This window comes from Dermacentor albipictus, chromosome 3 (assembly GCF_038994185.2).
Source record: "Dermacentor albipictus isolate Rhodes 1998 colony chromosome 3, USDA_Dalb.pri_finalv2, whole genome shotgun sequence".
Lineage (NCBI taxonomy): Eukaryota > Metazoa > Arthropoda > Arachnida > Ixodida > Ixodidae > Dermacentor > Dermacentor albipictus.
Window position 1 is genome coordinate 34896215 of NC_091823.1, and position 15839 is coordinate 34912053.

Genomic DNA, 15839 nt, shown 5'->3' on the forward strand with positions numbered 1-15839 from the left:
GAATGATGCAATCATATAAGAACAAATTAATTTTGGTTGGAAAATCATGATACTACAGTGCAAATAAATTGGAAGTACAAGATCCTCAGTTTCACTGCACATGAACAAGCATCAACAAGCAGAGCATATTACTGTGATGAAATTATTTACAAAAAGCATCCTTAAAAACTAGTTCCACACTAAAGTACAGAGGGGTCACAGGCTCCCCTGCCTGCATTCTGTGTAGCAGATAAAAAATAAAGAAGGCTGATTGACTGACCGATTGATTGTTTTCACATGACAGCTTGTTGGTAAGAGAGAGAACAATAAGGGGAACTGGGGGCTATGTTTCGCCTGGCTTGAAGTTGAAGTTGAAGCAAAAAAGAAAAATCATGAAAGACATGCGAGTTTGGCTCCCACCTGCGGGAAGTTATATTCTTATTCACTTTTATTATTAAAGCGAATAGCTTTCTTTGTCTCTTTTGGCCATTTTCATGGTGGTTGGACTTTTACCGCTGCTACAACGGGGCCTATGCAAAAAATGCTCTCATGCAACTGCATGGCATAATGTGTTCATCATTGGACGCCAACTATTGTAGCTTTGTGAGACGCATGTGCTATTGTGCGAGAGCTTTTGGGCATCTGAAGGTTTAGAGGTGGCAGTCACCTTGCTCGGTGGTGCTTGCCCCACTTTAGACAACTCACATATGACGGATTGGCTTATATGTCTAGCCACATATACAATTGTTTGGCCACGACCCTACTCTACCTTTCAACACCCTTCTGCCTGCTAGTCTGAATTTCACATCCGAGTACGCCCGTGAAGCCATACCCAAAGCACAAGAAGTGCGCCCTATTGCCCAACATCGACTTGTGGAGTCACAGGAAAATCAGTGGCGCTTATATGACGCCTGCCATCGTGACGTCCACTACTCACCGGGCGCCCTGGCTCTTCTTTGGTCACCGTCTCGACGCGCTGGCCTCTCGGCGAAGTTATTTTCACGCTGCTCTGGCCCTTATCGTGTCTTGCATCAAGTAACTGACGTCACATACGAAATCGCCCCTCTTGACTCACCCGTGGCTCAGCATCGCTCCGACATGGTCTACACTGAGGGTCTTAAGTAGCATCACTTAACTGCCTCCCAACCAGCACCATGCCAGTGCTTCAGCCGCCGGGGGTCATACAACACCGTTGACGAAGAAGACGTTTTAAGCTTGGTCCGAAGAAGACGACGCTCTGAACATCGCGCGCTGTCTACCATCTTGTCAGCTGCTACAGTTACTGTAAATATCCTGTAAATATATTTCCGACTTCTTTTAACCCCATAAAAATATCCTCACTACAACAAATATTCAGGTGAATCATTCATTTACATTAAGAATCATCAATGGCTTCATTATTAATTTTATTCAAGAAGAGCAGTTAATTTCCCCAATACTTTTCCAGACTTAATTGTTTGTTGCCTTCATGTGGTTGCAACAAAGCTTACTGGTATGACAAACGCACAAAGGGAGCCTGAAATAGAAGATCACGCACCCTCCTCCACGCACGTTGGCAATGGCATACACAAAGCCCAAATGCTGCATGAGCAGCAGGCACGACACGCTGAAGTAAGGCTGCAGGCTCCGGTTGAAGCCTCCATAGGCATACAGCAGGCACGGCGATTTGACAGGCAGTCCCTGAATGAAGAACCAGAACTCATTCTTGTAATTCAGAGAAAAGCACATGTCCTACATTTCGCCATGCTGCTGATGTCCTGCATTTGTTACTTTGGCCAGAGAAACAATGACCCCTTCTGCATGCTGCAGAAGAAATGCAAGTTGTGCAAGTGGTTATATCATCCAGAAAGCGGACACAGCACAACAAAGGATGAGCATTGAAAGAAAGGGACGAAAATGTGCCTCTTTGGAGAAGTGCCTTTACACCCACTTCTTATGAGACGCCACTTGGAGCTACGTCACGCATGTCACATGTATTGAAAGCATGACATTATTAAGACCAATGACAATGAGCAACAGTAACCAATTTGTGTTAGAAGGCATAGAGGCATTAAAAGACAACACGTGCATGCAAAATAGTCCCCTTAGAAGTCCATGCAGGGTGTCCCAGTTAACATGAATCAAGTAAAGGGGCCCTGAACCACTTTTCATCGAAGTTGAGAAATATATCTGAAGTTAAATTAGACTACCACAGGAATACTTTGCTGCAGAAAAGTTCTTCAATGCATTCAGCAGAAGCAGAGTTATTGGCAATCAAACACACCATTCGCGGTGCTTCAGCTCCTCCTTCAATGATTTTCACTGTGAAGGCTATGGCGGAGTGGGTGCACCCACAATGCTCCGCCTACTGAACGTCATCGTGGCATGCAGTTCAAATTTTACTTTGGATGTCCATGCAGACGCTAATGGCAGGACGACAGGACGATCATTTTATGCTGAGAAGTTTTCCTGCATTCTTTAATTGTCACTGATTCTAGTGCATGAATCTCGATATGAAGCATGAATCAGCATGAAGTTCAATAGTTGTATGAAACACCAATATGAGGCAAGACACAGAATTTAAGAATACTAAACCACCTTTTGTTGAACAATGAACATGGGGACCTTGGTTCCATCCTTGCTTGTATAGAACACCTGCTTGGTCTCGAACTTGCTGGCATCAAATCCAGGAGGACTAATTTTCTTGTAAACCTGCAAGTGGAAGAAAAGGAATTTTCTGGCACTGACACACTACACATCAAGCTAGGCAGGTCTGCACAAAAGGATAACTATTATTTTAATGATGCTGAAGCTGAAATTCGAGGGAGGCAAATTTAGGCTTTATTTACACCCTTGGATTCAGGAAAATTTCGGTAAATTTTTTTTAAGCTGCCCTTCTTTTGACACACTGAGACTACTACTGCCCATATTTTATTGGCCACTCATAAAAGGCTATTTGCCTTGCCTAGCTTCAGCATCAGTATAATAGCTGTCTGTGTGTTCTACAGTGCCTGTGGTGAAGGAAGTATGGCCTTCACCACCATGGGTATCTTTTGAAGAGGAGTTAAATGGCCGATTGATTTGTCATTCAGGAGCACAGGACTGAGATGTAGTTAAGGGCTCTGGATTAATTTTCTGGGTAGTATCTTTAATTGACGACCTAAAACTCAATCCACAAGTGCTTTTGCATTCCACTCTATCTGAAATGTAACCACTGCAGCCAAGAATCAAACTTGTGCGCTTGTGTTCGGCAGCAGAAAACCAGAGCCACTGAACTACTGCAGGGGGCGTTTTTAAGAAATTAAGAAAGGCAGATGGCCCATAATTCTCTCCCAGCCATTTCTCGCAAGCTGTGATGCGTAGGTATCCTAATGACAAATTATTATTATTTAACTGACGAGCGAACCATTGAATGAAGAAGAATCTGCTATGTGAATGTTTCTTTTTTTAGATTATTTCACTACAGCTTGTTCCAGTACTTGCACAATAGGTAAATGCTATTCATACATTTGTAACTTATTTCTCTTGCGCTACTGTCGTTTCCTTTGCGATGTGCCTTCGGGGTCTTTAAGGCTACAATAAATTAAATGAAATGTTAGTGGCCACACTAGATTCACAAATATTGGCTCTGTTCTCATTGCGGCCCTGTTTACTACTCCTGTGGTGGAACACTCGAGCAAGCAAGTGCACACAGCACTTTAAAAGAAGGGGGGGGAGGACCTAGGACGGACCTTGCTCATGGGTGATACAAAAGCCAACAGACAGATTAGGAGGGCGAAAAGCAACAACACATTTCAACAACACATTGTTCAAGAAGTTGAAAGACCAGAAAGAAGTTCAGTATGTCATGCAAGACAAAGAAAACTAATAGATTTTTCCATTAAAAGAGTCTTCATTGGTGAAAGAATAGACGCACTTAACACTGACCTTGGGACTGATGGGCTCTTTGCTGAGGTCGCAGTAGTAGATGGTGCCAGGCGTCAAGAAGGATGTGAAAAAGTAAAAAATCTGCACAGAAAAGATAGCACGACGGTTTATAACAGTACACGTCACAGCACAAGCGCAAACCAAGAAAATGGAGCATACCAGGTTCTCAGCACATTAGGTGGCCCAACTGCTACACTGTGCCCCTTTTGTCTGCTTGTTTAACCAACATAGACATGCTTCTGTAGACACATTTCTCCTCTGTAACCTTTCCTCCAAGGTTAATATATGTCCCTAAGTTTTGTTTGCTAGATTACATCACTGAGCAAATATTAATGTCAAATGTAAGGTTGTAACTGTCCCTATAGCCTTCACCAGCTGCTGTCTGAAAGTTAGCATTTAACTCCTAGACTTGATGTCAACTTCGCAAGTACAGTGAGGTAACACAAGTTCTTCACACAGTCATGCCAAACATTGGCCGCTGCTGTATTTATTTGCAAACTAAACACTAACGAAGCACATCAATATTGCAACAATAATAACAGATAACACACAGAACTGAAATTGCTACCTTCTGTGGGTAATGCATTTGGCAAACGTTACATTTAACAAGAAACCACCAGAGGAAACCGCTTACGGACGTAGATGAAGACCAGTAATTATCTGACTGTGGTAGTGGATACGTAGCCGTACTCTTAGTGAAGCATTTTGTACTATTCCTGGCTTCGACTTAAAAGCCATAAAAGTAGAGAGACAATTACCTCATGGTCTTTCTTTTCACCAGCAAAACCAGTGATAGTGCCAACTTCTAGGGGGAAGTCCATGATTTTTTCTCCAGTAGAGAGAGCATGCAATTGAAGCACATTCTGCAATTAAAGAAAAAGGAAAACTTCGTTCAGCACTTCAAAATTGAAATCTTATCATGTAGCTAACGCAAAGATATAAATAACGGATGTTTGTCTCCAACATCATGAATCTGCATCGTTACCTTATATGCAGGTACCAACGCAACACCTATTTTGCCTTTGCCATTGGTATTTCTGTTGCCATTTTCTCCTGCAAAGACTTTGCAAAAGCAAATTAGTATTGCTCGTGAACCTATTGAATACCATAGAGAATGTGCTAAAACACACTAAATTAAATTTTTTACCAAATCAGCTTAAAATACACTTAAACCACATTTTTATTTACTTATTAATTCACTAAACAGAATAACTATGTCAACTTGAAGGCATTAGATAAGAGGAATAAATGCAGCAAACATAATTGACTACAATTTTTCTGCCCATTACAAAAGTTCAACCAATAACTCTTCCAAGAAAACCATGTACAATATACTCTCATGGCGCAGCAATGATGAAGAACCAGTGAGAGCCAAAACTGTGAGTCACAAATTTAACTATTCCTTTAGTATGAAGACTTGTGCCCAGAAAAACAAGTCACACTCAAAGCACAATGATAGCAACGAGCACAATCGTCGATCATCGAGATGTGTGTCAATACAATTGTTGCCTCTAAACAAGGTGAAAGCCACCAGATCATAGCATAAGATCCCCAAGAATGGCAACACTGCTTTTTAAACAGTATAGATCACACAAGTGTCTGTGAAAGTACACAGACACTCAAAAATTCACATACCCGTAAAATTAAATGAGGAGACGGCAGCCACATCGTAGCTCAATTGTTACAACACCATGTGGGACATTCAAAGGTCGAGTGTCCAGAGTCCAGACAAAAAATGGCCAGCTGTCCTTTCTTTCACTTCTCCAACCTAACCAACATGTGAAATCAACAGCCCCCAACAATAGGGATTAACTTCCACTGTTCAGTGATGCCACTGGCACATGCCATTATGGAGCGGCTTTCAGAGCAGCTAAATGTGCATTCTGAAGCAGCAAAATGGACCTTCGGAGCTGGAGCGCTACATCGTTACCTACACAACATGGTGGGTTTGTCTGTGTTGGGACTTTTACATCAGAATGTTAAGTTAGCAAACTGAAGAGTTGCTGACTGAACTTGAACTTGAAGCTGAACTTGAAACTGAACTTCTTGCAACAATGTCCAAATAATTTTGCAAGTGGTCCAAAAACTGCAACTCATGTGGGAAAAATATATTTAATTGCAGTTGTTATAAATTTTGTCCTGTGTTGCACTTGACCCTGTGTTGCGCTTGACTGTGTGTTTGAAATACTGCAATGGGCGACACCGCGAGGGTGGCTTGCTTTTGCTTGTCTCGCAGCTCGATGTGTGCAGTGCGCCATACCAAAGTGCAGATATGTGTACACATGACCTTTGACTAAGCAATGCTGTCTGATTAGGCTGTAATGCGCAAATCCAGCTTGGTGAAAGCGCTCGCTGTAGGTGCCCACATGTTGACCCCGGGGGCAACATGCCTGATCTCATCCTCCAGCCACCAGTGTAGCGCATGATCTCACACCCAATAACCAAGGCAGTTTACTGGCCCGACCACACTGGAAGCTACCTTGCTGCAACAACCTGCTACGTGGCCACCACCATGTCAGCTGGCAATGGATTTTTGTTACGGACACATGATGCAGTTAGGCTTAACTAACGGCGCTTCATCTGTATCCAGCGGTAAAAGTTGCTGTTTGGTGCAGAGTCAACCAATACCTTTGTAGCCACCGTAGATCCTTTTTCAAGCCATCCAATCGGCTTGCCAACAAAAGGGACAAATAGGTGACAAATGGAACAGCGGAAAAATTGTTCACGGCCTCTGTGTCCGCGACATTGTGCGGGTTATGTTCTAAAAATCAAATGAGACACCACATAGTGTTCAAAACTTTGAACACTATTTTACATTGGTCCTACAAGAGAGGAACACGGGGTCCAGCTCGGTGCCAGTACCATCACTTGCTGCTCCCTGAAAAGAGATGCTGTTCCATTCCCTAAGCAACTCGAACATGGTGGGGTGGAAAGTATTCGAAATAGACAACAGCCCAAGGATGAAGCAGTGGTAAGGTCCAGGCCTAATTGGGGGAGACTTGACTCGGTCCACTACGAAGTTAACACACCTGCTGGTCCACGCCATGCCACTTTTGATTGCACGGAGAAACAGCACTTGAGGACTAAGTTCTGTTTTTGAAAACCTGAGCAACTCTTTCGGCACACAGTAAGCGCAGATTTGTATGTGTCACTTCATCACATGATCCCGTTCTCTGTATATTTAATCACTTGCTTGGAAAAAATAAACCAGTTGTTAGTCGGCGCTCGTATAGTTCACTTCCTTTTGTCCTTCGCCTGGTTCGCACTGCCCACCCCTAGGGATATATTCAGTCAACGACTCGCCTAGCTTGCTGTGTTAATGCAGATTTCTCATATTTTGCTGAAATGTAGCAGGGTCCACCTCTCGGCATAATTCGGCGCAATTGGTGCAGCGGTAGCATCACTGACTGTACTATGCTTCACTAAGCTTTAGTGGTCATTGGAGTGTTCAATGCTTTGTTTTACTAGTAAGCCCTGTAACTCCAAAGTCGACAAAATAACCGTCATCAGCTGTTTCTTGTGTCCCTATCCCAACATCATCCACTTCTTCCTTACCAAACTGCTCCGAGCACAAGCATTAGAAATAGTAGACATACTATCCAGAACATCATGCTACACTACTTTGACGGTTGCTCTCAGTCGTGCGGCGTGCAATTTGAGAGGTACATTCACATGCAGCCACATGTAATTCAATCATTTGACAATCTGACACACATTTGGCAATCCTACACAGCAGCAGTGAAACTTCCTTATATTGAAATTGTGTATCAACACACTTCGTTATATTGAGGTTCAAAATACCAGGTGTTCTATGGACAAGAAGTTATAAAAAGGGAATTGGTTTGTTACAGCAAGAATTCCATTATATCGAGGTTTAATTGTATAACGAAATTCTCTATATAACGAAGTAGTTTTACAGAAATAAACGCTGAATTACAGGCAAAAAATGGGAGCATTTCAATTGTTACACATTCACTCCTGTACAAAATGGGCGTTAAGAAATAGAAGAAAGAGGCCAGAGAAAGAGAAGCGGGGTAGGGGTTACACAGTGAGTAACTGCACTGGACACTGGGAAGCTGAGTGGTGTTTCAAGTACATTTTCGATAAATACAAACGCTGCAAGGGTCACTATATTACCTGACCACTTACAGCTGCACCTGACTGGTCTGAACTGTACTGTCATTGCAAGCAAAAGTATTGAAAACTGCCCTACATTCTACCGCACTCTTGGCACATTGTTTTGTACAATAATCACATTGTTTGGCCTGATCTCATTTGGTGTCTCATTGACTTATTATAAGTGGCAATCTTCACCTTGACATCACGCAGGTAGCAGACCACTAGCTTGTTCTTGTGCACACAAGCTGCCCAGTCCAGGACATCTTTTTCATCCTGGAGTATTAGGTCCTTCCAGGATTCCTGCAGTAAAACAATTCGAGTTAATCATTTTGCTACAGGTAAAACCAGAAGTGTACCCACGTAGAGACAGCATTTTTGTTCATTGTATCCTCCCGTGGTACGATAAAGAGGCCAAGCTAGATGACACCAGGTAAAGGTTTAAAATTATGGGTATGCCATGCACTGTGAGACAGATTAAGCAGACCTTTCTTTCGTGATTACAAAAAAACTTTCGTTTAGTAACCATTTACAAGTATATAGAGTACACTATAAAGTCAATGCAAAACGCTTTTCTCAACATAAACTTAGGGTGCTCCAACAGCGCAGAGAGGTCATACCAGAACCGGAGTCTATGACTCCTGCTACACACCAAACCAAATTCACTCTGCACATAGTGTTTTTCAAAGTAGTCACACAGACACGGCCTGGGGGAGTATTCTGTAAATGTCCACCTACTGAACATATCCATTTCGTCTGCTACTTAAGTTCCGATTGACTGGGCTGGGGTACGTGTCAGAAAGAGAAAGGCGCACCCAGCCAATCAGCACTTCAACAGCAGACGAATCTAGGTAGACGCTTACAACTCCCCTCCCGTTCTCACTGCCGTCTTGTCCCTGCATATTGATGCCTATTGAGGCTTCGCATTTGCGGGCAAAGTGCGTACTTTAGTTCCAAGCTATTCTTCGCTGCGCATCGACGCTGCTTCGTTATACTTTTCTGGGCAAAGTGTTCACCGCACTCCTTGGTGATTATTGCCACCACTCAAAACGCTCCACCTCACCTTCACAAAAAAGAATCATGGGGTTTTATGTGCCAAAACCACTTTCCGATTATGAGGCACGCCGTAGTGGAGGACTCCGGAAATTTCGACCACCTGGGGTTCTTAACGTGCACCTAAATCTAAGTACGCGGGTGTTTTCGCATTTTGCCCCCATCGAAATGCAGCCGCCGTGGCCGGGATTCGATCCCGCGACCTCGTGCTCAGCAGCCCAACACCATAGCCACTGAGTAACCAAGGCGTGTCTCACCTTTACAAGCCAGCATGCACTCGCATTCTAAACCAGGCTTTATTGCTTACCAGAGACGTTAACACTCCACTTGAAATTCTTCCAAGCACATCTCCTCTGTATTCAGTACATGCTTCAGCCCCATTTTGTTTGTGTTGGTACTCGAGTCTGCGCTTAGTGTGTAATGCCACTGGTTACTAGCGACGCAACAACTTTTGAACATGTGCAGCTGAAATATTCCCACGCTCCCCACGCAGCATGTACCCTCGACCATGCTTGGCTGACAGTGCTTTACCTCTCCCATGCTATATTCACACACGTCGCTCCCACCTCAAACAGGGAATGTTTGAAACATGGCTGTCATTGTACAGAAGAACGCAGCCACGAACTCGTATCTTAAAAGGCACTTTGAAAGAAATAAAACATACACTAACCTAAATCTACGAGCTAATGATAAGAATGCACACTTTAGCACTTGAATCTTGTATTAGTACTGGGTCTTTAATGTGCCAGTACTGATACTGTTCACCGTCTCCAGTAAAAAAAGCAGGATTTCGTTGTCAAATTTACTTTCTTCAGTTATGCATTTAAAAAAAAATAAGAAAAAAAATGAATGCACTTCTCTTATATTTTCCAGTGCTAGGGTTAATACTCACATGTACCGCTCTTCGAGGAGAAAAGATCTATGTTCAACAAGAAACAACAGCTTGTGTTATGACTAATTGTTCTTTTGCAATGTACCCCTTACGAAGATGCGTTACACTATACGAAGCACATTTCAAAAAGGTCCACATATTCAGCAGCACTAAGATGAGTCCCGCCTTACAGAATTTGATGAGAATTCGTTTAACTATTTAAGATAAAAGATACAAATACCCGAAAAAAAATATATATATATTTTCTATCTAACTATGCAAAACACAAAGAATAAGCATAATCAACAAAAAGAAAATTGTGAGAACTTATTCAGCAATAGGAGGAGCCACCAGGTAGAAAACTGGGAAAGGACTTCACCCCAAGCCACCTATGACTTCATTTTGAATTTACACAGACAGCTTTCATTATATGTGACCCATAGGCATACATTTCACTTTCTCTACATTACATGGGCGATACCACTGCAGGCGAAGATCTCACATCAGTCTGTCTTCTCTGATCGTGCTTTCATAAGAAAGTAAGTCACAAGCCAAGTTCTTCTTCGTCCTGTGTTCCTGCTCTAAATCAGCAATTGACTCTTACTGCCAGCCATTCAGTGTTGACCAAAGGCATTTAGCGAGAAACTTCGTACTCAATGCCAAAACTCAACAAGAAATTCTTTTTTTTCGTATGTTGCCTGTAGGCAACACTGGTCCATAAAGGGTTAAAAGGACACTGAAAGCAAATATTAAGTCACACTAAAATGATACATTAACGCTCCAGAACATCTAAGGTGTCAATATTATTGGGAACAAATATTGCCGCTGACTTCCGATACATTCAAGTACCAGCCCGATGACGAAGGCACTCCTCATTTTAATACTGTGACTGGTATGCAACCTCACATAATAAAAAGACAATAAAAAGACCACTCTCCCGCTCGGGAGTGGGCGATTTGTATTGCGTTAAAGATATACGGGTCCTTCAGACATGTTTTTCTCCTAAATGAAGTCTTTTTTTGTCGCAAACCAAGCACTGCGGTGTTTTTGAAATGGTATTTTAACAGTCCACGAACATAATATTTGCTTTTAGTGTCCCTTTAGGTTGTTAACTGCGGCCGAGTACAAGGCTGCAACTTTATTCCTGACCACAGCAGCTGTATTCTGACAAGTGCAGAGTGCAAGCACAACTGGTATGTACTTATTTATATGTAGGTAAGCATTAAAGAATCCCAGGTGGTCAAAATTAAACCAGAACTCTTCACCGCATTCATGTGCTCCTGAATTTAATAAACGCATGAGCATTTCTCTCTTCGATGAAAATGTAGCCATGGTGGCCTTGTGATCAAACTCGGGAGCTCATGTCCATCGTCATCAGTCGTGGCTACAGCAGCATTCCAAAGCTGCTGAGCACAACTTTGGGTATAATAATGTGAACAGTAAAAATTCAGTAGTTGTCACGGCTGACATAAATGCAATATTATGGTACTCTGCATTTAAAAACCAGCAACTTGGCTTAAAAAAATGTCAAAGAATGGTGTTTTGGATTAATTCCGACCCACTGGGTACAATGCACACCAATGTCTCGACACACAAATTTTTATTCTGAAATGCAAATTTGCTATGCCATTGTTTAAAAGCTATGTTGTGTTACATAAAGCAGCTACGTATGTGGACGTACATAAGACGGAGAAAGTTGCATAGGCTGTGAAGAAGAAAAACACGGTATTAAGTACATTTATGAAGGAATGAAACAATGATGAAGGCAACTGTTACCCTTGTGTGGATACAAAGTTCACAAATGTGAAGTGAGTCACCGTGAACTGTGGCAGCAATTAAGTAAACATAGGCAACAAGAGCAGTGGCACAAAAGCAGACATTGAAGAAGCATGGGAGACATCAAACAAGTCAAGAATATCCCAAAGCAGAGCAAATAATGGCTTCTAAAATTGGAGACCTCAAATGAACTGTCAGCTTCCCCCCATTTTTGCCAGTCTTCATAAGCTGCGGCCTTTACACAGAGGCAGGCCATTTCGCTCCAATTTTTCTGGCTGTGTGTAATACCCATGATCCACTTCTACCAAAAGAGCATAGAGCATTGTTTTCATACTGCATTTTATTTGTTCATGCATGCAAACCCTACATCTGCTGCCCATATTGTTTTTTAACGCTGCCACTGTCGTTGCTGCTAAGGCTTACTGGTATGGATAGTGTTTCTAAGACACTGACACAGTGAGGCGCACAGAAAAACAAACGGGACTGCTAGAGAGAAACAAACAGAGGATTTGGGATCTAGATTATTGATTATATTCCATTACGAGTGCACGGCTTGGGTGTCGCCTCGGTAGGCAATGATGTATGATCAATAATCCAAATATTGAACGTTCTCTGACGCAAGCGCTGGGGCTATACTACGAATAGTGAATATGAGCTTTCTAGCATAAGTTTAGTTGGAAGCAGTGCTCCGTATGTCTTCCTCGTTGTCGCTGTCCATGTTTTATTTATGCTTCACCTGCCTTCAGATGTTGCCATACCAAATAGCTCAGATCCCTATTGCAAAAACCAGCGCCACTGGGACCCAGTGCGCCGGATTATGGGCCCAGTGCAGCGCGCTGGACGCTGGGGCGCTGGGAAGGCGCTGGGAAGGCGCGGCACTGGCTACTCGTGCGAAAAACAGCTCTAGCGCGTTAAATATGCGGTGCCTGGACACCGTATATATTTTTTTGAATACAGAAAGCAAGGAAGAGCGCTTTAGTGCAATAAAAAAAGAAAAAAAAACCTAAAAAATAATATTGCTCCGACAAGGATTCGAACGACCAACCTACAGATCACAAGCCCGTCACTTTACCACTACGCCACGCCACCACACGAAAATTCGCGGATAATTTGCCATGTCAAAGTCGAGAATCAGTTTGTTTCGCAAAGCTACGTCTCGTACAGACATGGTGTATGCGCTATCACCCAGCAACTAAAACTCACGCCTGTACCAGAAATAAAAAGTGGCTGTCCGTATTCAGCAGCATGCTTGGAAGTGCCACACCATCGATTTTCACTTGCGATTGCTATTTTAACTACCCGCACCGAGATCGCTCCCCACCGAAGCTTAGACCTAGCGTATCCGCCGAGTCCATCCTCTGGGAGTGTCTAGGCGCAGGAATCAAGGAATCTAACAAGGATAAATCACTCTATATGTCAGCTTTCGCATCGATGTTCTTAAATAAACATTTTTTTCATGTCTACAGTGCCAGCATAAGAAGCGATGACCGCAGATGTGACGCGTCATAAACACAGGCATGTGTGCTATCGCCGAAGGCTCCCAGCACTAGTCCGCGCTTCTCTGACGAAGATTTATGACTAGCCAGGCGTCTTGACTGAAAGGCATCACTGTACTAAGGAAACGGTGCATATCCTTTGCGTGAAGAACCAGAAATGGCTATCGAAATCGGCAGTAACAGGCCATACACCTTCCCGGGTCGGCAGTTCATTTAGGACTTTTTTTCGAAGTTAAAACAGCAATCGCAAGTGAAAATCGATGGTGTGGCACTTTCAAGGATATTGCTGAATACGGACAGCAACCTTTTCTTTCTGGTACAGGCGTGAGTTTTAGTTGCTGGGCGATAGCGCATCAACCATGTCTGTACGAGACGTAGCTCTGCGAAACAAACTGCTTCTCGGCTTTGACATGGCAAATTATCCGTGAATTTCTGTGTGGTGGCGTGGCGTAGTGGTAAAGTGACGGGCTTGGGATCTGTAGGTCGGTCGTTCGAATCCTTGTCGGAGCAATTTTATTTTTCACGTTTTTTTTTCTTTTTTTATTGCACTAAAGCGCTCTTCCTTGCTTTCTGTACTCAAGAAAATGTATACGATGTCCAGGCACCGCTTATTTAACGCGCTAGAGCTGTTTTTCGCACGAGTAGCCAGTGCCGCGCCTTCCCAGCGCCTTGCCAGCGCCCCAGCGTCCAGCGCGCTGCACTGGGCCCATAATCCGGTGCACTGGGTCCCGGTGGCGCTGGTTTTTGCAATAGGGATACAGACCCTTGTTCAGTATACCTCTTAAAACCATCACCAACTTCATCAGTCATATTGGACTAGTGGATGCATCCCTAGTTGACAAGACTCATGCAAACTTTATTCTGTTTTATGTCCACTTTCTTACTCAAAGAAAACTACTTTCACTTCTTCGCTGTAGGAAGAGTTCAATTCATGGCAACATGAAAACTGGAATGCATTTTCAACACAAGAGCAAGAAGAAAAACAAGATGGAGATGACTGATACCGCTGACAGCACGTATACAACTGAGAAAGAAAACAGGCAAGAAAAACGTGACGCATTGTCACGCTGCAAAAGTCCCCTGTTTTACAAGGCGTCTGATCTTTACACTGTGTCGACTGCTAGCTTACAGCTCCAACTGCTGTGACAGATGCACTGAAATCTAAGAATCCCTGCATTTCCGCATACGAGCTCGCAGTGCTGAGGTGTTGTTAACATGACATGGAAATTAAATAACGATCAGTGTTCTGAAAAGTACCGCATGCCGAAGTTTTTATTACAGAAGTTGTTATACACTGAAACTACAAGCACTCGGCACGAGATTTCTAAGAAGTTTGTTGATCTGAAATGTTTGTTGTAATGAGGTTTGACTGTAATAGTTCCTGATGGTGTATTCTGATATAGCTTGAACCCTTGTTTTAAATTCAAGCTCTAAAAAGAAAAAAAAGGAATAGAGAGAAAAAAAGAAGGAACTTGGACATGTTTATTACAGAGACCCCTACAACCTTTGGCTCTAGGATCTCACCTTTATATGCCTCTTTGTGGACTATATGGTACAGAAGATTTACAGACTGACCATTGATTACTGAGTAGTTTGCATGGTGGCTATTTTTCCAAGAGCAGAAGTAAACTACCGCATCTGAAATCTGACAGTGAAGGCATAGTACAATCTCACCTCTGCACAGTCAGCCAGGTCGATGTTGACCAGGCCATAACGCGGCCGGTTCTTGTTGGTACGGAAGGTGAACACACTGCCTTCATTGGTGATGTAGTCATACTCTGCTTCGAACTTGCCAACCAGGCACTTCAGTTCCAGCTTGTCTGCAGAAGCACCACACAGGGCACATTTAAATGCAACGAAAAGTACAAAATTTATGGAATTAAATGAAAATATTGGTGTTCACATCTCTCATGGCCTAAAGGAACCTAGCCATCCCTTCTCCAAATGCAGAGAAACCTTCCTGCCCTGGCCACTAAGTACGTAGAGTCTAATAAATATTCATTTAGACACTCGCGGAACAAAGGAGAACCATGTGTGTGGGCCCCTTCTTGTCTCGTCCTGTGTGGCAACACCGTTTTCATTTAATCATGAAACCACTAGTCCAAAAGTCACCTCCAGAACTCCTGGGATCTATGGCAGTTTATGAAGAACATAAGCAAAACAGGCACCCCATCGCATCTGGCCTCGACGTCCTGTGCTCAAGTGCACTGAACACTGCAGCGTGTTCAGCGGAGCTGAACATGCTGCAGTGTTCAGCTTTAGCGGAGCTGTTTTAGCGGAGCTGCCCAGAAGCTTTAGCAGAGCTACCCAAAAGTTTTAGCGCAGCTGCCCAGAATTGGACCACTGCATTTGGCCCAGGCTCGGCCCAAATCCAGCACTTGCAAAACGTCACCCACACGGGCCCGACCCGGTGCCTCAAAGCAAGATCCAGGCCAGGCCTGAGCCTGAAAAAATAAATTCACCGACCTGACTCAGCCCAACCCGAGATAAGGACCGACTGAGGCCTAAACGTGCCATTAAGAGCAAGGTGTTTCCAATAGCAATAACTATTCTTTTGTTGGCACATGCTTTGCTAACAACTACTTTAACCAACAGTCATTTATTTTCCAAAAGGGCCTCCTGGTGGACAAAGAAGACAAGAC

General features: G+C 43.3%; 1 protein-coding gene across 1 annotated transcript in view; it reads right to left on the bottom strand.

Moving 5' to 3' along the window:
• The window catches only part of LOC135902788 (prolyl endopeptidase), a 43382-nt gene that overhangs the window by 11281 nt on the left and 16262 nt on the right, over positions 1–15839 (bottom strand). The window contains exons 8-13 of the mRNA XM_065433035.2: positions 14872–15017; positions 8200–8304; positions 4644–4748; positions 3886–3966; positions 2557–2670; positions 1517–1659 (exon numbers count right to left, since the gene is read on the bottom strand). Of these exons, the coding sequence (XP_065289107.2) occupies positions 1517–1659; positions 2557–2670; positions 3886–3966; positions 4644–4748; positions 8200–8304; positions 14872–15017 (694 nt within the window). The remainder of the gene's footprint in view (positions 1–1516; positions 1660–2556; positions 2671–3885; positions 3967–4643; positions 4749–8199; positions 8305–14871; positions 15018–15839) is intronic.